A 24,111-nucleotide genomic window follows, 5' to 3' on the forward strand; every position below is an offset into this window, starting at 1 on the left:
CACCAATCAGAAAGAATATATGTACCCCTATGTTCATAGCAGCACTATTTACAATAGCTAGGATCTGGAAACAGCCCAAGTGTCCCTCAGTAGATGAGTAGATAAAAAAGCTGTGGTACATATATACACACTGGAATACTATGCAGCTGTGAGAAAGAAGGATCTCCTCTAGACCGCAGACCGACGCTCCAACTGCTGAGCCAAACCGGCCAGGACAGAAAGAAGGATCTCCTATCCTTTGAGACAACGTGGAGGAACCTGGATAGTATTATTCTAAGCGAAACAAGCCAGGCAGAGAAAGGCAAATATCACATAATCTCACTTTATCTATGGAATATAATGAACAAAACAAACTGATGAACAAAATAGATCCAGAGACACAGAAGTAGGGTACAGACTGACAAATCTCAGAAGAGGGGGTGGGGTGAAGGGAAGAAATAAACCACAGAACTTATAAGCATGTATATGTAACCATGGACATAGACAACAAACCTGGGGACCAGGTGGGGGGGATGGGGAGGAGGGCGTCAATGGGGGAAAAAAGAGAAACATCTGTAACAAAAATAAGTTACTAAAAATAATTTTTTAAAAAAGTGTGAGGCAGTTTTACACAATTACTTATGGCTGCCTAAAAAAAGGCTTTCTCATTTCAAAATATTGTAAATAATTAACAATTATATTAATGCCTATGCTGGCTGTATAGAAACTTGTAGGGCAAGAAAAGTATTACTGCTGAGTCACTTTCTTAGGAAAACCTTACTCCCTCCACATGACTCAAATCATATTGCAATTAGAGATGAATCCCACAAATTAGTTGTCAGATAATGCAAGACACAGTGAGAGAGTAGAAATCATTAATTGACCATGATGCCGTAAAAGAGTATACAAAATCACATTAGATTTGTCACACTTCCATTAGATTATCACTTTTTTTTTTTTTAATCCTTACCCGAGGATATGTTTCCATTTTTTGTTCAGCTAGAGTGGGAAGGAGAGGAAGAGAGAGAGAGAGAGAGAGAAACATCGATGTGAAAGAAACAAATCAATGGCTGCCTCCCGCACAACCCCACCAGGGCCAGGGACGAACTGCAATTGAGGTATGTGCCCTTAGCGAGAACCGAACCCGGGTCTCTCTGGACTGCAGGTTGACGCTCTAACTGCTGAGCCAAACCAACCAGGGCATGGATTATCACATTTTTAATAAGTAACTTACATATTACTTGAACCTAAGACACAAATACAACTGACTGAAAGATAAGTCCCAACTTCAGAAATGTTATAATGTAAAAAAGCATCATAAAATTGATTTTAAAAAAACGATAATTTTATATTACATAGTAAATAGGACTATCACTTTTCTTTTTAAAATTTTATTTTTCAATTATAGTTTACATTCAGTAATATTTTGCATTAGTTTCAGGTGTACAGCATAGTGGTTAATTATATGCTTTACAAAGTGGTCCCCGACTATCACTTCTAATTACTAATTTTCGGGAAATACATTTTAGAAAATAGTTTAGTGTCTAATAAGGAAATATGAATCCACCATAACATTTTCCCCGTTATGGGCTTCCTTTAGCCCATAAATTGAGAAATAACTACAAAAACACTATTATGACAATGCATTCATATTACCGTTGAGTATCATTAATTTTTAAGAATTATTTTATATACTATCAGTCTTTTTTTTAAGGCATAGAAATTACAAGTAAAACTAAAAGCTCCCTTTAATCAATACCCTTAATCCTAATCTCCTGCCAGTGACAACAGTAATTTGGTAGGTATTCTTCTAGTTCATTTTATGGTACATAACATATTTTAATAACAATATAATTCTGTTCTTTATGAATGATTTCATTCCAATTTACAACATGGATCTTGACATGTTTTTCACTCAACATTGTTTTAGATAACAACCCATGTTACAAAATACAGATCTAGTCCATTGCTTTTAACTGCTGTTTACTATTCCACTATTTGAATATGTCATATTTTATTCATCTGTTACCCCATCAAAATTTAGGCTGTTTCAATTCAGGCATCTGTATATTTCTTATGCATATTTTTAGACTGTATATCCAGAAGTAGAACTATAGGGTCCTTTTGCTTTTTAAAAAATGCTTCCCTGACTCAAAGTCATATACAATATCCTGCATTTCCTTCCAAGAATTTCAGAGTTTGGCTTTCCTCATTCCAGTGTTCAAATCCTTTGGAATTGTTTTTTTTATATGTTGCAGGGTTGTATGTAATTTTATTTCCCTCAATATGGAGGGTCAAATACTGCAATAATTTCTATTGACTAGCCATCATTTCCCAATTGATTCATGATGTCTAATATATACTAATTTCACATATATTCATTGGTTTATTCCTAGGCACTCTATTATTTAAAATCTGTTTACTTACCTATTCATGCATTGATACCACACACTATTTAATGACCATAACTTTATGTGTAGTATATGGTAGGAGTTATGTCTTCTGTTCTTTTTAAAAATTGTCTCAGCAATCCATAAATTTCTATTTCACATAAATTTTAGAATAATTTTGTAAAGATCCTAGAAAATTCTTGTTAGATACTTAGAACTATATTAAGTCCATTCATTAATTTTAGGAGAACTGACATTTTTATGATAATGTATTTTTCCATCTATACACATGGCATTTCTCTCTCTTTTATTCAAGTCTTATGTCCTTCAGTAAAGCTTTACAATTCTTCCATAAAGATCTTATTCATTTTTTATGCCAAGATATTTTATGAGTTAAGTAGAGCATAGGTTGAACTTAAGAGGTCTTCCCTCATTTATACTCAGAATTTCTCACCTATGTGACCTCTCTTATGTATAGAGAGGGATGCTCTTTGAGAAAATGCTTTCCCACATTCATTACATTCAAAGGGTTTCTCGCCAGTATGGCTTCTCATATGTATAATAAGTAATGAGCATTGAGAGAAGGCTTTTCCACATTTATTACATTCATACGGTTTCTCCCCTGTATGATTTCTCACATGAAGAGTAAGGGATGAAATGCGAGAGAAGGCTTTATCACATTCATTACATTTAAATGGTTTTTCACCAGTATGAATCTTTTCATGCTCAAGAAGATTCTGTCTCTGACTGAAAGCTTTTCCACACTGATTACAATGATAGGGCTTCTCTCCAGTATGAACTTTCTCATGTTCAGTGAGATTGGACTTCTGACTAAAGGCTTTCCCACATACAGTACATGCATAGGGCTTCTCACCCGTATGAATTCTCTGGTGTCGAATGAGGTTTGACATCTGAATAAACGCCTTCCCACATTCATTACATTCATATGGTTTCTCTCCGGTATGAATTTTCTGATGTGTAACGAGATTTTCTTTCCGACTGAAGGCTTTTCCACATTCATTACATTCATATGGTTTCTCAGCTGTGTGATTTCTCCTATGTACAGTAAGGGAAGAACTTTGAGAGAATTCTTTCCCACATTCACTACATACATAGGGTTTCTCGCCTGTGTGACTTCTCATATGTATAATAAATACTGAGCATTGGGAGAAGGCTTTCCCACATTTGTTGCATTTATAGGGCTTCTCCCCTGTGTGACTTCTCATGTGTAAAGTAACAGATGACATTCGAGAAAAAGCTCTACCACATTCATTACATGCATAAGGTTTCTCCCCAGTATGAATTTTCTCATGCTCAATAAGATTTTGTTTCTGGCTGAAAGATTTCCCACATTCCTTACATTCATAGGGTTTTTCTCCGGTATGAATTCTCCCATGTTCAATGAGATTTGATTTCTGACTGAAGGCTTTCCAGCAATCCTTACATGCATAAGGTTTCTCCCCTGTGTGAATCCTCTGATGTCTAATAAGGTTTGACATCTGAATGAAAGCTTTTCCACATTCATTACACTTATATGGTTTTTCCCCAGTATGAATTTTTTGATGTGTAATAAGATTTTCCTTCCTGCTGAAGGCTTTTCCACATACTTTGCATTCATAGGGTTTTTCTCCAGCATGTATTCTCTCATGTCGGATGAGGTCAAATTTATGACTGAAGTCTTGTCCACACTGATTACACTTAAAGGAGGTTACAACACTGGATGAGCAGTGAGTAGGTTTCCCATAGTTACTACATTCATAATTTTTTTCTCTTATACAGCCTTTCTCATAACTAAGTAAGTCTAAATTATGTTCCAAACCCTTATCAAGTGAGTCACATTCACAGAAGCTTTGTCTTGAAGTAACAATGTCTGAACTCAGAGGATATAGTTTTGTAACTTTTTTACATTCAGTGATGTGTTCCATCATCAGAGTTTTCTCGGAGATGAATGTGACTTTCTTTAAAAGTGTTTCCTGATGCTTCTTGATATGTTCATCAACGTCCCAAATTTCTAAAATGGAGGACCAAAAATTACTACTTTTCAATTTTTCTGCTACTACAGTATCGATAACATTTCAGAAATCTGCATGTGGGGTTGATCTCTGTTTTGGTTCTAGCCTCCCAATATGAAAAAAAAACCCAAAATGCAAATGTCCCTAGTTCATCAGGTTTGAGAAGTTAACTCCTGTGGAAAATATTACGGAAGGAAAACTAACATTTATAAACACAATAGCTTTGATTGAGTTAAAAATATACTTAAAAAATGTAGAAATCAGCCCTGGCCAGTATGGCTCAGTGGTTGGAGTGTCGGCCCACGGACCGGAGAGTCCCGGGTTTGGTTCCCGCTAAGGGCATGTGCCTTGGTTGCAGTTTGTCCCCAGCCCTGGTTGGGGTTATGTGGGTGGCAACCAGTCAATATGTCTCTCTCACATTGATCTTTCTCTCTCTCTCTTCTTCCCTCTCCCCTCCTTCCACTCTATCTGAAGATAAATGCAAAAAAATGTCCTTGGGCAAGGAAAAACAAAAAACAAAAAACAAAACTAAAACATAAAAAAAAATGTAGAAATCAGTAAGATAAATAGAATAGTTAAGATAAAAGGACAAATACATAACTGATGGACAGGAATCCAAACAACTAGAGGATAGAATAAACAATTATTGATTATCAAAGTGGATTAAATATACATTTATTTTCTCCTACTCCCTAAAATTCCATAAGAACAAAAGTAAAAGAATAGAGGATCAGACAGAGGATCCAAGACGGTGACGGAATAGGTGGAAGGTACATTCATCTCCTCCCAGGACCAAACTGAAATTACAACTAAAATATATAAAAATAAACCTGAATAACCAACTAAAAACTAGATGAATGGAAGTCTTGTAGTCAAGGAGTTACAGAAGAACCCACATTAAGACTGGAAGAAAGAGCAGAGATGGAAAAAGAGTTGGCCCCGCTCCCATGGGTGGTGGCTCATATTCCGGAGGGATATCTCGGCAGCAAAGGTTCCCCTGAGGAGTGTGGAGTCTCAACCCCAAGCCAGGCTCCCCAGCCTAGAACCCCAGAGCCAAGAAGAGGTGCCCACTAAACATCTGGCTGTCAAAATCAGCAGGGATTCTGTCTGCCAGGGAGAGGCATTAACTGCTAGACACAGGCACACCCTCAGAGGGCCAATGCACAAACTCTCATTTGTAGCAACTCACCCTGGGCTCCATGAAGAGAGGGAAGAACAGACTAGAGTCAGGAGAGTAGAGACTGGGGTCTGTAACTCTGGGGAAAGAGCTGAAGGGACAGCCGACAAAATCCCTGAGCTGAGTCCTTCTACCACACGCAGAGGCCATCTTTCTTGGTGGAGCACTCCTCCCCTTCCAGCATCAGCCTGGGAGAATGCAACAGCCCCCTCTGGACTCCTTGTTCCCCACCCTGCAGAGCTCATGGCCTGCTGAGGAGTAAGCTGCCTGGGCTGGGGTGCAGAGGTCTGGGCAGACTCAAGGGGTGTCAGTGACTGAGTTGTGTGGCTCTGAGCAGGAGACACTCCCCCCACATTCCCCAAGCCTGATCAGCACCTCCACCTCACGGGGAGATCTCCTAGCCCGACCCTTCCAACTCCCACACCCCACCCTGCTGAGACTGGTGGGCTCTGGTCTGGGGCACCCTGCGGAATCTGGGGCCGACTGAGTTGTGTAGTTCTAGGATGTGGTGCATTTTTCCCTCACATTCCCGACCAGAGCAAAGCCCTCCCTTTACAAGGCCAAATCTTGATCTGTTTGGACCTGATAAACTCTGCTGGCATTACCCTTACAACTCCCCGAGACCCTGCCCCAACACAAAGGTGGCAGCTAGACTTGGTATACCATGAGACATTTGCTGAGTGGCCTCAGACCTAGCACTGGCACCAAGACTGAACATGCATCAGTAAGGTGAACACCACTTGCCCCTACCTGGGGACTCACTGAGAACCTACCTCTTGCAACTTGAGTAGTGCCAGAAGCTCTTTCAGTGACTGAGCCTAACAGGTAGCCAGCAGGCAGAGGCAAGAGAAGGCAGATGGAGGCTGATTTTGGAGTGCCTTGGGACTTTTGCTGTTCTGCCCCAGGACTGGTGCTGATAAAAACCAGCCTTGGCATACAACTTGGTCCTTCCTGTGCACACCCAGGCCCAGCAGAATTAATCACAAACTGTGGATCGTTGTGTAGCTCCAAACAGGTTGCCCAGGGCCAGTCACAGGCAGCATCTGACATTGGACTGCACCAGAGTCTCTCCCAAGAGGTCGCAGATAACACCCACCCACAGGCCAGTTTCAGAAAATATCAGAGCAGAATCCATTTAGCTTCATAAGGAGCATATACAAAGGGAGATCTCAGTAGGCCCCAGGCCCTGATAAGGCAAATTCCACTTTGTCTGGTCTGCACCTGCAGAGCAGTTCCTACACTGTGGTCAGGGTTGATCCCCACAGTCAGCCAGCCTGTGGGTTAACCCAATGCAGAAATGGGCTAATAGCAACCAGACTTGATTAAAACAAAGGGGCCACATAACCTTAGATGTAAATGGGTTAAATGCTCCAATCAAAAAACACAGGGTGTCTGGCCAGTGTGGCTCAGTGGTTTAGTGTTGACTCATGCACTAAGAGGTCGCTGGTTCGAGTCCCGGTCAGGACATATGCCCAGGTGGTGGGCCCAACCCCAGTGAGGGAATGCAGGAGACAGCCAATCGATGTTTTCTCTTATCGATGTTTCTATCTCTCTCTCCTTCTCATTTTCTCTCTCTAAAATCCATAAAGGAAAAAAAAATTGTAAAAACACAGGGTACCTGAATGGATAAGAAAACATGATGTGCCTGGCCGGTGTGGCTCAGTGGTTGAGCATCGACCCATGCACCAAGAGATCGCTGGTTCGATTCGTGGTTAGGGAACATGCCCAGGTTGTGGGCCATGCAGGAAGCAGCCAATTGATATACTCTCTCATTGATGTTTCTATCTCTCTCTCCCTCTCCATTTCTCTCTCTCTAAAAAACCAATAAGGAAAAAAAGAGCCCTGGTCAGTTTTGCTCAGTGGTTAGAGGGTCAGCCCGCAGTCCAGAGAGACCTGGGTTCGGTTCCCAATAAAGGCACGTGCCTCGGTTGCAGTATGTCCCCGGCCTCAGTTAAGGTCGTGTGGGTGGCAACCACTCGATGTGTCTCTCTCACATCGATGTTTCTCTCTCTTTCTTCCTCCATCTCTCCCTCCCTGTCTATCTGAAGATAAATGCAAAAATGTCCTCAGGTGAGAATTTAAAAAAACATGATGCATATATATAGGGTGTCCCCCAAAATGTATACACAACTTTGAATCATTATAAAGCCAAGGTTTATTAAAATACATTTCATTTTCAAAATGTAATAGAATCTACAGACACCCTGCATACATTGTTGGGACATCCTGTGTATGCTGTCTACAAGAGACCCACCTCAGAACAAAAGACTCACACAGGATGAAAGTGAAGGGATGGAAAAAAATATAACAAACAAATGGAAACAAAAACAAAAAGCTGGGGTAACAATACTTAAAAAAGACTCCAAAAAATAGGCCATAACAAGAAAGTAAGAAAGTCACTACATAATACTAAAATGATCAATCCAACAAAAGGATATATGCACCCAATATAGGAGGGCCAAAAAAAAAAAAATATATATATATATATATATACACATATATATATTTAAAAATATATATATATATATATATATATATATTTTAAAAGGTCTTAAGGGACTTAAAGGGAAAGACTGACAGCAATACAGTTATAGTAGGGGACTTTAACACCCCACTGACATCACTGAATAGATCTTCCAGACAAAATATCAACAAAGAAACAGCAGCCCTGGCCGGTTTGGCTCAGCGGTTAGAGCGTCGGCCTGCGGTCCAGAGAGACCCGGGTTCGGTTCCCGCTAAGGGCACATACCTCGGTTGTAGTTTGTCCCTGGCCATAGTTGACCGTGTGGGTGGCAGCCACTCGATGTGTCCCTTCACATCGATGTTTCTCTCTCCTCTCTCTCTGTTCCTCTCCCTCCCTCCCACTCTACCTGAACAAAAAAATGGAAAAATGTCTTCGGGTGAGAATTAAAAAAAAACAAAAAAAACCCAAAGAAACAGCAACATTTAATGACACAAGATCAGATAGATTTAATTGATGTTTGCAGAACATTTCACCTACACGCTGCAAAATATACATTCTTCCCAAGTACACATGAAACATTCTCAAAGACAGACCACATGTTAGCACACAAAAGAAATCTCAATAAATTTAAGAAGACTGAAATCATATCAAGAATCTTTTCTGACCACCGTGGCATAAAACTAGAAATCAACCACAATAAAAAAAATTCAAACACATGAACATTACATAGTATGTTATTAAACAATGAATTGGTTACCAATGAGATCAAGAAAGAAATAAACAATTCCTGGAAACAAATGAAAATTAACACACAAACACCCAAAATCTATGGGACACAGAGAAAGCAGTCCTGAGAGGGAAGTTCACAGCACTACAGGCCTAACTCCAGAAGCAAGAAAAATATCAAATAAACAATCTAAGCCTATACTGAAAATAACTAAAAAAGAAAAGGAACAATAAGAGAATCCCAGAGTAAGCAGAAGAAAAATAACAATAAAGATCAATGTGTAACTAAATGAAATCAAGTCTAAAAAAAAACAATACATAAGATCAATGAAACTAAGGGCTGGTTTTTTGAAAGACAAACACAATTGATGAACTTAAGCCAGATTCACCAAGAAACAAAGAGAAAGGACCCAAATAAACAAAATCAGAAATGAAAGAGGAGAGGTAACAACTGACATCACAGAAATACAAACTATTGTGAGGAAAAAACTAAAAGCATTTACCTTAAGTCAGAAACAAGACATGGATGGCCACTTTCAGTACTCTTATTCAACACAGTACTGGAAGTCCCAGGCACAGAAATCAGAAAAGAAGAAGAAATAAAAGGCACACTAACTGTAAAGGAGAAAGTAAATCTGTCATTATTCACAAATGTCATGATATTATACATAGAACACGCTAAACACTCCACCAAAAAACCACTAGTTTTAACAAATGAATTTGGCAAAGTAGCAGGATACAAAATTAATATCCGGAAATCATTGGCAATTTTTGCACTGATAACAAACTAAGAGCCTGGCCAGTATGGATCAGTGGTTGAGCATCAACCCATGTACCAAGAGGTTGCTGGTTCAATTCCTGGTCAGGGCACATGCCCAGGTTGTGGGCCTAATCCCCAGTGGGAAGCATGCAGGAGGCAGCCAATCAATGTTCTCTCGCCTCGATGTTTCTCTCTCTCTCTCCCTCTCCCTTCCTATCTCTTTAAAATCAATGAAGAAAAAAAAAAAATTTTAAGAAAATAATCCCATTTAATATTGCAACAAAAAATAAAGGCACAGTCCTGGCCAGTTTGGCTCAGCAGTTAGAATATCGGCCCACAGGCCAGAGAGTCCCAGGTTTGTTTCCCGGTAAGGGCATGTACCTCGTTGTTGCAGTTCATCCCTGGCCCCTGTTGACGTCATGTGGGTGGCAACCAGCCGATGTGTCTCTCTATAAGAGATGTTTCTCTCTCTCTCTCTCTTCCTCCTTCTCTCCCTCCCATTCTATCTGAAGATAAGTGCAAAAATGTTCTTGAGTGAGGATAAAAACAAAAAAAATTTTAAAATAAAGGTACCCAGGAATAGACTTAACCAAAGAGGCAAAAAACCTGTACTTGGAAAACTATGCGACACTGGAGAAAGAAAAGAGGAAAATGGAAACAAGTGGAAGCATATACCATGTTCATAGATTGGAAGAATTAACATCATTAAAACGTCCATAATACCCAAAGCAATCTTTAGATTCAACACAATCCCTATTAAAACACCAATGGTAGATCAAGAACAAATATTCCCAAAATGTATATGGAAGTAAAAAAGAACACAAAGAGCCTCAGCAATCTTGAGAAAGAAGTACGAAGATAAAGGAATCACAATACCAGATATTAAATTATACTACAAAGCCACTGTAATCAAAGCAGTCTAGTATTGGCACAAGAACAGGCATATAGATCAATGAAACAGAACAGAGAGACTAGAAATCAACCCACACCTTTATGGTCAATTAATATTTCACAAAGAAGGCAAAAGCATAAATGGAGTAAAAACAGTCTTCAAAAATGGTGTTTGGAAAATTGGAGCGGGACATACAAAAAAAAAAAATGCAACTAGACAACCAACTTACACCATACACAAGAATAAACTCAAAATGGATAAAACACTTAAATGTAAGTGACAAAACCATAAAAATTCTATAAGTAAACATAGGCAGTAAAATCTCAGATATCCCTCAGAGCAATATTTTTGCTAATATGTCTCCAAGGGCAAGGGAAATACAGGAAAAATAAGCAAATGGGACTACATGAAACCAAAAAGCTTCTTCCAAGCAAAAGAAACAATCAACAAAATGAAAAGGGAACTCACTGAATAGGAGAACATATTTGCCATTGATTCATCTGATAAGGAGTTAATCTTCAAAATATATAAAAATCTTATACAACTCAACACCAGCAAGATAAACAATCCAATTAAAAAATGAGCAAAGGATCTGACTAGATACCTCTCCAAAGGGAATATATAGATGGCCACTAAACATATGAAAAAGTGCCCAAGGTCACTAATCATCAGGGAGATGCAAGTTAAAACTACAATCAGGTATCACTTCACACCTGTCAGAATGGCTACTATCAATAAATCAACAAACAACAAGTGCTGGCGAGGATGTGGAGAAAATAGAATCCTAGTGTACTATTCGTGGGAATGCAGACTACTGCAGCCATTGTGTAATACAGTATGGAGTTTCCTCAAAAAATTAAAAATGGAACTGCCTTTTGACTCAGCGATCCCATTTCTTGGTATATATCCTAAGAATCCAGATACACTAAACAGAAAGAATATATGTATCCTTATGTTCATAGCACTTTTATTTACAATAGGCAAGATCTGAAAAGAGCCCAAGTGCCCATCAGTGAATGAGTGGATAAAAAGGCTGTAGTGCCCTGGCCAGTTTGGCTCAGCGGTTAGAGCGTCGGCCTGCGGTCCGGAGAGACCCGGGTTCGGTTCCCGCTAAGGGCACGTACTTCGGTTACAGCTTGTCCCCGGCCCTGGTTGGTCGTGCGGGTGGCAGCCACTCGATGTGTCCCTTTCACATCGATGTTTCTCTCTCTCTCTCCCTTCCTCACTCTCCCTCCCACTCTATCTGTACAAAAAATGGAGAAATATCCTCGGGTGAGGATTAAAAAAAAAAAAAAAAAAAAAGGCTGTAGTACATTTACACAGTGAAATAGTATGCAGCTATAAAAAAGGAATTAACTCTTACCCTTTGGAGCAGCACATATGAACCTGGAAATTATTATGCTAAGTGAAATAAGCCAGTTACAGAAAGACAAATACCATATGATCTCATTAACATGTAGAATCTAATGAGAAAAAAAAACCTGAAGAACAAAATAGAACCACAGGCATGGATACATGGAAAAGACTGACGAATGTGAGAGGAGAGGGTGGTAGTGGGGAATGGATAAGGGAAGGTGAAGGGATTAGCTAAAGAACATATACGTACAGCCCATGGACACAGACAATAGTGTGGTATAGGCCAAGGGTTGGGGTTTGGTGGAGGTGGGCAAGGGGGAGTTATGGGGGACATCTGCAATAGTTTCAACAAAAAATTTAAAGAAAAAAAAAAGAAAGGTACTAAAACTATAAAGGGAAAACTTGGAAAGTGTTTCTGAAAGACACAAAAAGTAGATAAAACGACAACGCATATTAGACATTATAAAGATGTCCAACCTCGCCCTGGCCGGTTTGGCTCAGTGGTTAGAGCATCAGCCTGCGGTCCAGAGAAACCCGGGTTCAGTTCCCACTAAGCGCGCATACCTTGGTTGCAGTTTGTCCCTGGCCCTGGTTGTTGTGAGGGTGGCAGCCACTCGATGTGTCCATTTCACGTCGATGTTTCTCTCTCTCTCTCTCTCCCTCCCTCCCACTCTATCTGAACAAAAAATGGAAAAATGTCCTCGGGTGAGGATAAAAAAAAAAAGGTGTCCAACCTCAACATTATAAAGATGTCAAAGCTCTGAAAGCTAATTTATATATCTAACTCATTCCCAATAAAAAGTCCAACAATTTTTTCTCTGGAAATAGAGTTGAATCTAAAATTCATATGGTAGCCCTGGCCGGTTTGGCTCAGCGGTTAGAGCATTGGCCTGCGGTCCAGAGAGACCTGGGTTCGGTTCCCGCTAAGGGCATGTACCTCGGTTGCAGTTTGTCCCCGGCCCTGGTTGGTGGTGCGGGTGGCAGCCACTCGATGTGTCCCTTTCACATCGATGTTTCTCTCTCTCTCTCTCTTCCTCCTGCTCTATCTGAACAAAGAATGAAAAAGTGTCCTCGGGTGAGGATAAAAAAAAAAGAAATTAAAATTCATATGGTAAAATAACAATCAAGAATAGCCAGCATAACCCTGAAAAAGAAGTGCATACAACAGGCAAATAAAGAGACTGAACGTCAAGGATAAGAGGGAGACCAACTTCTCAATGTATCTTTTGGACCATTTATATTTAAACAAGTATACGTATATTATATTTTCAAAAATTAAAGAAATGGACGGTGGGAATAGGCAGGAAGGAGTCACCAATTTCTAAGCCAGAAGCTACATGGGACTGTGAAAGTTGTAATGTACGATGGGAAGTGGGAGTGCTGTTATAATACACATGTCTGAGACTTTTCAAAAAAGAAAGAAAAGGAATCAAAGTGTGAAACAAACATTTTGTTGTTGTTGTTGTTCAGGTAGAGTGGGAGGGAGAGAGAGGAAGAGAGAGAAACATGGACGTGAAAGGGATACACCGAATGGGGACAAACTGCAACCGAGGCACGCGCCCTCAACAGGAACCGAACCCGGGTCTCCCTGGACTGCAGGCCGACACTCCAACCACTGAGCCAAACCGGCCAGGGTCAAACACGTTTTTAAAATAGCTATACATCCATAAAATACTGAACGCACAAGAAAATGAATACAATAGAGAGAGAGAGTTTAAGGATCATAGAGCAGAACAATAATCCTAAAAGTAAGGATGTAAATAAATTAGGGAAGATGGGCATCATAAAATCAGATGGGGCTACAGGCCCTCTAAATTTAAAAAAGGAAGATGGCTTCAATATAGGTAGAAAATGGCATCTGGAAATATCACAGATATCCATTCCATTCATACCACGTGTCACTCTAGTAGACTATAGCCTTTAAAGAAAAGCTTGGAAAATGTGAAATGATGTCAACCCCCTGAACAACTGCTATGTGGCTTTCTCATTTAGAGCTGCCTTCTCACATATTCACCTGGACAATGCCTCCCACACATTTCTTTCTCCATCACCCATGGCTCCTCTTCCTGTTCCAACCTGAAGATCACATCTGGTTTGGTGACTTGATAACCTATTAGGGGAAACAGCAAAGGATTTAGATGTTAATGCTGGAGAGAACCTGAATCCTGGGGTCTTGAGGAACTTCCACAGTGAGACAAGGTAATTCGCCCTGAAGACAAGTACCTACAATCATGTGAAGAAAGGGAAGGCTAGATTTGTCTGCCAAGATAAAGTCATCACACATTTTTAAAAATGGGAAGGAATTCCATGTAAAATTGCAAAGCTACCCTTACCCACTGTGACTAGGTTGCTATAGTTCTCCAGCATCACATCCCGGTACAAGTTCCTCTGCGCAGGTTTCATTTGCTGCCATTCCTCCTCAGTAAGGTCCACAGCCACATCCTTAAATGTCACTGTTTCCTGTAAAAGCACAACCCTAGTTAATATAAAGTCATCAAAATTAAACACAGTGGTCAAACATGTAAGAATCCATTTAGCTAGTATTCAGGAATTCAAATTCATTAAAAAGTGTATATTAAGCTTGGAAGAGGGGATGGTGGGGGGAGGGAGAAGATAAACCACAGAACTTATATGCATGTATGCATAAACCAGTGGACGTGGACAACAAAGCCGGGGATGGGGAGAGGGGGATGGGGAGGAGGGTGTCAATGGGGTAAAAAAGGAGAAACATCTGTAACAAAATTAAAATAAATTTTTTTTAAAAAGTGTATATTACGTCTTCATCTTTACCTAATCTTTATTAAACGCTGGGAGAAAACAAACCATGGTAGAAATATACAGTAAGATTATATTTATTATTTAGTCAGTAAACTTATGAATTCATCAGTTATTATGCATTAAACTGGAGACAGTAGTCATTAATTTGTAGTGGTCTATGACTGAGATGGAAGAATTAGACATGACTCACGTAATTGGCTCAGAACCTGTCCAAGTGATCATGTGATCCAGTGAGAAAGGAAACATAAAGAAAGTGTGGGAGGGAAAAGAAATAAGGGAGAAAAAAAGAGAAGTTTGAAAATTTGAATGTGCAAATTTGAAATTTCTATAGGACTTACAAATGGAAAGGCCCACAATGCAATTAGAGATATGAAGAAAGAAGATGAGAATTTGTTAGCCACCATCCTAAATCTGGGAGCTGAATCCATGGCTGTGTGGTTGTAGAGAACATACATAGTGGGTAAAGGGTCAAGGACAGAATCAACAGCTAAGCATCAAAGAAAGAGACTCGGGTTTTTGTTTCTTGTTTGTTTTATTTACAATTATAGCATTAGAATTAGTATCATGAGAGTGGTGTAACAAGCCAAGAAACAAATGACAATTTTTTTTTAAACCTCACCTGAGGACATTTTTGCATTCATCTTCAGATACAGCAGGAGGGAGAACAAGAGGGAAAAAGGGAGGGAGGGAGGAACAGAGAGAGAGAAAAACATCGATGTGAAAGAGACACATCAACTGGTTGCCACCCACACAACTCCAACCGGGATCAGAGACAAACTGCAACGAAAGTACGTGCCCTTAGCGGGAACCGAACCCCGGGCTCTCTGGTCCGCGGGTCAACGCTCTAACCACTGAGCCAAACTTGCCAGGGCCAAATGACAAATTTTTAAAAAACAATGTTATTTGACCATATACTCTTCCTCCCCACTTAAAAACGTCAATATCCGCCCTGGCCGGTTTGGCTCAGCGGTTAGAGCGTCGGCCTGCGGTCCCGAGAGACCCGGGTTCGGTTCCCGCTAAGGGCATGTACCTCGGTTGCAGTTTGTCCCCGGCTCTGGTCAGTCGTGCGGGTGGCAGCCACTCGATGTGTCCCTTCACGTTGATGTTTCTCTCTCTCTCTGTTCCTCTCTCCCCCTCCTACTCTACCTGAACAAAAAAAAATGGAAAAATGTCCTCGGGTGAGGATAAAAAAAAACAAACAAAAAAAAGTCAATATCCAAATAAAGAAATAAGTGCCCGACCAGTGTGGCTCAGTGGTTAAGCGTCGACCCATGCACCAAGAGGTTACTAGTTTGATTCCCGGTCAGGGCACATGCCCAGGTTGTAGGCCAAAATCCCCAGTGGGGAGCATGCAGGAGGCCGCCAATCGATGTTCTCTCATCAATGTTTCTATTTCTCTCCCTCTCCCTTCCTCTCTCTCTAAAATCAATAAAAGAAAGAAAATACATACATAAATAAATAAATAAATAAATAAATAAATAAATAAATAAATGAACTCCACAACAAAACAATCCGATTAAAAACGAGCTGAGGAACTGAACAGACAGACACTGCTCCCAAGAAGACATACAAATAGCCCACAGATATATGAAAAGATGCTCAACTTCACTAGTTATTAGGGAAATGCAAATCAAAACTACATGTATGAGGTAGTTAGAATGGCTATTATCAGCAAGACAAGTAATAACAACTGTTAGGTTGTGGAGAAGGGAGCCCCCATTCACTACTGGTGAGAATGTAAACTGGTACTACCAGTATGAAAAACAGTATAGAAGTTCCTCAAAAAATTAAGCATAGAGTTAGCATATGACCCAACAACCCCTCTTCTGGGTATCTACCTGAAAAAATTTGAAAACATTTATTCACAAAGATATAGATGCACCACTTTGTTCATGGCAGCGTTATTCATGGTGGCCAAGACATGAAAACAACCAGTATCCTTTGATAGATGACTGGATAAAGAAGATGTGGAACATATACACAATGGAATGAACAACAACAACAACAAAAGATGTGGAGAACTGTGGATACCAGAATGACAAGATTTTTTTTTTCCTTTATTGATTTTAGCGAGAGAGGAAGTAAGAAGGAAAGAGAGATAGAAACATCGATGAGAGAGAACATTGACTGGCCACCTCCTGCATGCTCCCCACTGGGAATTGAGACCACAACCTGAGCATGTGCCCTGACTGGGAATCAAACCAGTAACCTTTTGGTGCATGGGTCAACGCTCAACCACTGAGCCACACTGGCTGGACCAGAATAACAAGATTTTGCCATAGAATGTTAGTATGTATTTTAGCTTAAGTTATAAAAAATCTCCACTGAAGAAAATATATATGTAGGATAATTTGAAAGATGTGTTCTATTTATTGTTCCAAACATTGTTAGATTTTAATCTTTGACCAAGGAGACATTTAAAAAAAACTGACATTGAGCCCAGCCAGTGTGGCTCAGTGATTGAGTGTCGACCCATGCACCAAGAGGTTGCTGGTTCAATTCCTGGGCACGGTACATGCCCAGGTTGTGGGCCAAATCCCCAGAGGGGGCCTGCAGGAGGCGGCCAATCGACGTTCTCTCTCATCGATGTTTCTATCTTTCTCCCTCTCCCTTCCTCTCTCTCTAAAATTAATAAATAAAAATAAATAAAAATAAAAAAACTGACCTTGAAATTGGAAGAATTATGGAATTATTTTGGATTTTTTTTTTTTACTTAAGTAGCAATGAAAAGCTTTTTCCTTAACTTTGAGTTTTTCCTCATAAACAGTACAAATGATAAAACAGACTTTGTGTCCCAGTTTGCTTTTGTTTCTCCAGATTATTTTCAAATTTGAACTCAACTTTGCCAACTGTATAAACCTGTTTCTGATATCTACCTGTTATTTTCCTTACTTTGATTTTCAACAATTTAGTTTTTCCCAAATTACTGGTAGGTTAAGGTATTGCACTGCAAAATAATACAGGAAAGAAATAAATACTTAAAACTTACAAGAGACTTAGTCATATCCTCTTCTTCCTCAAAAAGGACTGAGTCCTCAGAATGCCAAGCTGAGGGAAGAGAAATAAAACAGATTTACTTCAGAACTCCAGAAAAAGGAGTATAGAAATCTTCAGCACCAGCTGGCTATGAGACTAGAGTACTGAGAAGTGTTAATCACCACCAGACTATAGAGACACAGAAATGTACATCTGACTAAAAATGACTAATTTAATTATGTAGGGTCCGATGGGAATTTCAAGAGGGCTAGGTTTAGGGTGCCCAATGAATCCATTGACGATATAGTATTTCCCTAAAATCCTGCTATTTTATTCCTAATAGGATCTATCTTACATATATAACAACAAAGATTTAAGGATTAAATCATTTATGAAGCACTGTAAAGAATTGGAAGAAAAACTTTGATTAGAGACAAGTTATAGGCATTGTGGAACATTCAAATACTGAAATGGAATTCAGTCATTCTAATGATGTTTTGTTGTTGTTAATCCTCACCTGAGAATATTTTTCCATTGATTTTCAGATAGAGTGGAAGGGAGGGAGGGAGTAAGAGTGAGAGAGACACAGAGACAGAGAAAAACATCAATGTGAGACAGACACACTGATCAGTTGCCTCCTGCTCTACCCCAACTGCGGCTGGGGATTGAACCTGCAACCCAGATACATGCTTTTGACCAGGAATCAAACCGGGGACCCTTCGTCCTGCAGGCCAACACTCTAACCACTGAGCCAAACTGGTCAGGGCTCTAATGGCATTTTAAAGTAATGTAATTGAGCCCAGCCCGTATGGCTCAGTAGTTGAGCATTGACCCGTGCACCAAGAGGTCACTGGTTTGATTCTGAGTCGGGGCACATGCCCAGGTTGTGAGCCAGGTCTCCAGTGGGGGGCATGCAGGAGGTGGCCAATCAACGTACTCTCTCATTGATGTTTCTCTCTCTTCTTCTCACTTCCTCTCTCTCTAAAATCAATAAAGGAAAAAAAAACTTTTTTTAAATAATAAAAAAAATAAAAGCCCATGTACAGCCTGGCAGGTGTGGCTCAGTGGATTGAGCTTTGTCCCATAGACTGAGAGGTCCCAATTCGATTCCCAGTCAGGGAGCATGCCCAGGTTGCAGGCTCGATCCCCAGTAGGGGGCGTGCAGGAGGTAGCAATGGATGTTTCTCTTTCACATCAATGTTTCTATTTCTCTAACAAATCAGCAAAAAGAGCCCTGGAGGGTTTGGCTCAGTGGTTAGAGCGTTGGCCTGCGGTCCAGAGAGACCTGGGTTTGGTTCCTGCTAAGGGCATGTACCTCAGCTGTAGTTTATCCCTGGCCCTGGTTGGGTCATGCGGGTAGGAGCTACTCGATGTGTCCCTTTCATGTCAATGTTTCTCTCTCTCTCTCTCCCACTCTATCTAAATAAAAAATGGAAAAATGTCCTCAGGTGAGGATAAAAATAAATATAAAAAAAAAATCAACAAAAACATATTTATAAAAATAAATTAAATTAAAGGAACACTGTCCAGTGTGGATCAGAGTTTTGAGCACTGGCTCACACACCAAAGGGTCGTAGGTTCAATTCTCAGTCGAGGGCACATATCTGGGTTTCAGTTTCAAACCCTGGCCCTGGTGGGGAGGTTGGGGGAGACAACCAATCAATGTGTTTCTCTCACATGGATGTTTCTCTCTCTCTCTCTTTCTTTTTCCCCTCCCCTCCCTACCTTCCACTCTCTCTAAAAGTCAATGGAAAAAATATCCTCGGGTGAGGATTAACAAGAAAAATTTTAATTAATTAGTTTAATTTAATTAAAGGAGAAATATAAAGCTTCCCAGACAAGAAAAAGCTAAAGAAATTCGTTACCTCCAAGAAATGTTAAAAGATCTAATTTAAAAAGAAAAAAATAGCCTGGCAGGTGATTGAGTGTCAGTCCCATGGACTGAGAGGTCCCAGCTGGATTCCCAGTCACAGCACTTGCCCAGGTTGCAGGCTTGATTCCCTGTAGGGGGCGTGCAGGAGACAGCCAATTGATGTCTCTCCCACATTGATGTTTCTCTCTCTCTCTTCCTTCCCTTCTCTCTATAAAATCAATAAAAACATATATATATTTTTAAAATACTCACCCGAGGACATTTTTGCATTCATCTTCAGATACAGCGAGAGGGAGAGAGGGAGGAAGAGAGAGAGAGAAAATGGATGTGTCACACATCAATTGGCTGCCACCCATACAACCCCACCCAGGGCTGGGGACAAACTGCAACCAAAGTACGTGCCCTTAGTGGGAACAGAACCCGGGCAAACGCCCTAACCACTGAGCAAAACTGGCCAGGACTAAAAACATATTTTTTTTTTTTTTTTCTTTATTGATTTTTTGTTTGTTTGTTTGTTCAGGTAGAGTGGGAGGGAGAGAGAGGAACAGAGAGAGAGAGAGAAACATCGATGTGAAAGGAACACATCGAATGGCTGCCACCCGCACAACCGACCAGGGCCGGGGACAAACTGCAACCAAGGTACGCGCCCTTAGCGGGAACCGAACCTGGGTCTCTCAGGACCGCAGGCCGACGCTCTAACCGCTGAGCCAAACCGGCCAGGGCTAAAAACATATTTTTTAAAAAGAAAAAAATTTTTAATAATAAGCCCTGGCCAGTGGGGCTCAATGGTTAGAGTGTTGGTCCATACACCAAAAGGTCAGGGTTCGATTCCTGGTCAAGGGCACATATATGGGTTGCAGGTTCAATCCCAGGGCCTGCTCAGAGCAAATGCAGGAGGTAACCAATCAATGTGTGTCTCTCTCACATTGTTTCTCTCTCTCTCTCTCCTCCTCTTCCCTCTCTCCCCCTCCCTCCCTCCCTTTTACTGTCTCTAAAAACCAATGGAAAAAAATATCCTTGGGTGAAAATTAAAAAAATAATAATAAAATAAAGTAAGAGCCCTGGCCGGTTTGGCTCAGCGGTTAGAGCGTTGGCCTGCGGTCTGGAGAGACCCGGGTTCGGTTCCCGCTAAGGGCACGTACTTCGGTTGCAGTTTGTCCCCGGCCCTGGTCGGTCGTGTGGGTGGCAGCCACTCGATGTGTCCCTTTCACGTCGATGTTTCTCTCTCTCTCTCTCTCCCTCCCACTCTATCTGTACAAAAATTGCAAAAATGTCCTTGGGTGAGGATAAAAAAATAAAAAATAAGAACATTAAAAAAGAGAATAAAATAGCAGTGGGGTTTTTGTTTTGTAAGACCATGAGATCTGTTCGCTTAACACATATTACAGTGCATAATCTTGTCCTGTTAATACAGTAACTGTGTTGTACAGATCTCTAGAACTTATTCATCTTGCATAACAGAAACTTTGCACCCACTGAAAAACAATTCCCTGTATCACTCTTCCCCCAACCTCTGGCAACCAGCATTCTACTCTCTGCCTTTTTGAGTCTATTTTACAAATCTCATATAAATGGAATCATGTAGTTTTTGTCCTGTGATTGGCTTACTTCACTTAGCATACTATCCTCAAGGTTCATCCATATTGTCACAAAAGGCATGATTTTCTTCTGTCTTAAAAAGGCTGAAAAATAATCCATTTTATGTTCATAACACATTTTCTTTACTTATTTATCTGTTGATAGATATGTTCCCATATCTTGGCTATTATGAATAATGCTGCAATGAACAGATATTAAAATGGTAAATTTTATGTTATGTGTTTGTTATATATATACTATTACTACTAACTTGAGGTTTTTAAAATTAGAAGAAATATATCAGACAATATAGAAATGGGTGAGTTGTCTGTAGTGAAAGTGTTCTAAAGTCTTGTGTAGGTTTGAGTTTTTTTAAGCATACATGTTAAAAAGTCAAGGATAAGAAAAGAAACCAAAGCAATGGGAAAGGAAAAAGAGATAAAGTTAACCTGCACAAGAAAAACGGCATAATAAATAAAAACAAAACAAATTTATGTCAGCAATTGCAATAAATGTTAAGTGAATTAAAATCACCTATTAGCCCTGGCAGGTTTGGCTCAGTGGTTAGAGCGTTGGCCCGCAGACCAGAGAGACCCGGGTTTAGTTCCCGCTAAGGGCACGTACCTTGGTTGCAATTTATCCCCGGTCCCGGTTGGGGTTGTATGGGTGGCAACCAGTCTATGTGTCTCTCTCACATCAATGTTTCTCTCTCTCTCTCCCCCCCTTCCTCCCTCCCTCCCACTCTATCTGAACAAAATATCAAAAAATGTCCTCGGGTGAGGATAAAAAATAAATAACAGTCAAATGGGTAAAAGGGAAAAGTTCAGCAATATGTTCTTTACAGGAAACATACCAGAAGCATACACACATAAAGGGAAGGAGTTGGAAATGACATTCCTAAAAAACACAATAACAGAACCTGAAAAGCAGTATTATAAGACAAAGAACTTCAATTAAAAGGAATTCACCAGCCCTAGCTGATTTGGCTCAGTGGTTAGAGTGTCGGCCTGCGGTCCAGAGAGACCCAGGTTCGGTTCCCACTAGGAGTATGTACCTTGGTTGCAGTTTGTCCCTGGCCCTGGTAGGGTCGTGCGGGTGGCAGCCACTTGATGTGTCCCTTTCACGTTGATGTTTCTCTCTCTCTTCCTCCCACTCTATCTGAACAAAAATGAAAAAATGTCCTCGAGAGAGATTAAAAAAAAAAAGGCATTCACCAGCATAAAGAGGCGTGTTTCTTAATGTGGGATCTTGGTCCCAATTGTTTTCTCTCTCTCTCTCTCTCTCTCTCTCTCTCTCTCACACACACACACACACGCACCAATAGGATTATACATTCACACTCTTTGCCATGTAACTGTCTTGCCTTCTCACTGTGGTTGGAAGCAGAGGTTTTCAGGGCGTTTTTGTATACTGTCTTGTGCTCTGGTGTTCCAAGAAGAGAAAAACGTCCTAGTAATCACTTGAGCTGAAGATTAGAACACATGTGGAGTAGATCAGAATTCATCCTGCAGCCCAGCCATTCTGCCAAGCCCAATCTAGATAAGCTGAATACAGAGTGAGCATGAGGATAAATGTTTGCTGTTGTACGCCACTGAGTCTAGAAGCGGTTTGCCAGGCAGCATTATTATCATGGCAATTAAGTAACCAATACATCTAATAAAAGTCATATGATGATGAGATAATGAATCTGCAAAAGTTCACCTAGGAAAACTGGAAAGCAACAGAACAGTTCCAAAAACTTCCGGGGCGGGGGCCAGTAGAAAGTAGACTAAGTAGAAAGTAGACTAAGGAGTGGCCAATGGGGAAGCAACCACTTGAAACCAAAAACTACAGAAAATTGTTTTCAAGAGTTATCAAGTATAACAAAGCCTACAAAGACTTCAACACAAGTTAAGAGAAGACCCACTGCATATCACAAACACCTCACCACAGACCTTTCATGACAATCACTCAGACAACACCGCTCAAGTCATCACAATCACACACAGCTACTAACGTGACCATGACACACACACAATTACTACCACACTCCACACACCATCATTCTCACACACATCATCATAATCACACACACACTAACTCCTGCCCGTTTCTTCGTCCAACAACTCCAACCATACTCCAGGAGCGTCCTCTCAAGCCGAGCACTGCACTGCCCTTACTCTGGACACTCGGGGCTTCCTTAGCGGCTTCGTCCCGTGAGCAGCTGCGACGGTACAGCCCAGCCCCCCTCCACGCCCTGCTACAGGAACGCAGCAGCGTCACCTGCGGTAAACGCCTGAATGCACATCCAGCGGGCCGTTTCTAGGTGACGGCGACCGGAAGAAAGGCCCGGGCCAGGCGCCCGGAACGTAGAAGCATCCTCCGCCCTTGCTTCCCCGCGGAGGGACCGCGGCACAGCACCTCCCACAAGGCCTCGCGCCCTCTTCAATTCCGGCTAGGAGGCTTCTTGCATTTCCCGCGAGAGTGTGAGGCCGCCGGCTCCCGAGGCCCGGCCCACTGGCCCCCTGCTGCTTCAAGTCGCGTTTCTGAGACCCAACCAGACGCTGAGTCGTAGGAGCAGTTGTTTCGGGTAGGCTCAGGCAGGGCGCCAAGGGAAACTGGCCGTGGGTCCCCCGCTGGACTACATTTCCCAGAGGGCCTGGCGGCCCGTCGCTCTTTTCTAACGAGCTCGAACGGCCTTCATGCCTGGTGGGACCGTCAGAACAGCGAGGTGGGGAGCGCGTGGGCCTCCGGGGGACCGGCTCAGCTGTGCAGGTTGCAGCCCCACGAGAACCGAAAGGCCTAAGTCGAGGCCCGAGGCCCTTGCAGAGCCGAGTCTTCCGGCGGAGCGGCCTGAATTGGGGAGGTTGTGGGACTGTGTGAAAGATGGTGACACTGAGCCCTGTGTGCGAATATGGGGTGCTTATCATTGCGGGCTTGTTGCTGTGTGTTGTGGACCATTTGTTCTGTGGTGTGTGACTCTGACCTTGCGACATTTAGCGTACCTGCCCTACTTTTGGGAGAATGATCACCTGTACCTGCACTGGCTCCTGCGGGGGACCTGGAGCTGGCGCATTACCCAGCACCCACTCTGGGGTTTTTGTTTTACGTGTTACATGTTTTCATTTATTTCAGGTTGTAAATTACATATAATAACATTTGTTTTTGTTT

At 41.3% G+C, this 24,111-nt stretch overlaps 1 protein-coding gene across 5 annotated transcripts; it reads right to left on the reverse strand.

Moving 5' to 3' along the window:
* Positions 1-1,457: 1,457 nt before the first annotated feature.
* Positions 1,458-23,278, reverse strand: ZNF568 (zinc finger protein 568). 5 transcript variants are annotated; one of them, XM_036274647.1, is made up of 6 exons: positions 20,992-21,048; positions 19,636-19,657; positions 17,524-17,582; positions 14,090-14,216; positions 13,771-13,866; positions 1,458-4,380 (listed from the first exon to the last, which is right to left on the reverse strand). In XM_036274647.1, exons 1-6 carry the CDS (start codon positions 21,040-21,042, stop codon positions 2,810-2,812), a joined length of 1,926 nt encoding a protein of 641 aa, XP_036130540.1. In that variant the 5' UTR covers positions 21,043-21,048; the 3' UTR covers positions 1,458-2,809. The 5 variants fall into 5 exon arrangements, with proteins under 5 accessions (XP_036130540.1, XP_036130541.1, XP_036130543.1 ...); XM_036274651.1 differs by having other exon boundaries at positions 2,914-3,425; positions 20,992-21,018; XM_036274648.1 differs by lacking the exons at positions 19,636-19,657; positions 20,992-21,048 and adding an exon at positions 23,224-23,278.
* Positions 23,279-24,111: the final 833 nt, after the last annotated feature.

The sequence above is a fragment of the Molossus molossus genome, unplaced genomic scaffold (assembly GCF_014108415.1).
Source record: "Molossus molossus isolate mMolMol1 unplaced genomic scaffold, mMolMol1.p scaffold_m16_p_21, whole genome shotgun sequence".
Classification (NCBI taxonomy): Eukaryota; Metazoa; Chordata; class Mammalia; order Chiroptera; family Molossidae; genus Molossus; species Molossus molossus.

Coding starts and splice junctions, on each gene's coding strand:
- ZNF568 (XM_036274647.1), bottom strand. CDS start 21,042: ATGCCTTTTGTGACAATATGGATGAACCTTGAGGATAGTATGCTAAGT. Junction 19,658..20,991: donor AGGATAGTATGCTAAGTGAA/GTAAGCCAATCA, acceptor CTGTATCTGAAG/ATGAATGCAAAAATGTCCTC. Junction 13,867..14,089: donor TAGCAACCTAGTCACAGTGG/GTAAGGGTAGCT, acceptor TTCCCCTAATAG/GTTATCAAGTCACCAAACCA.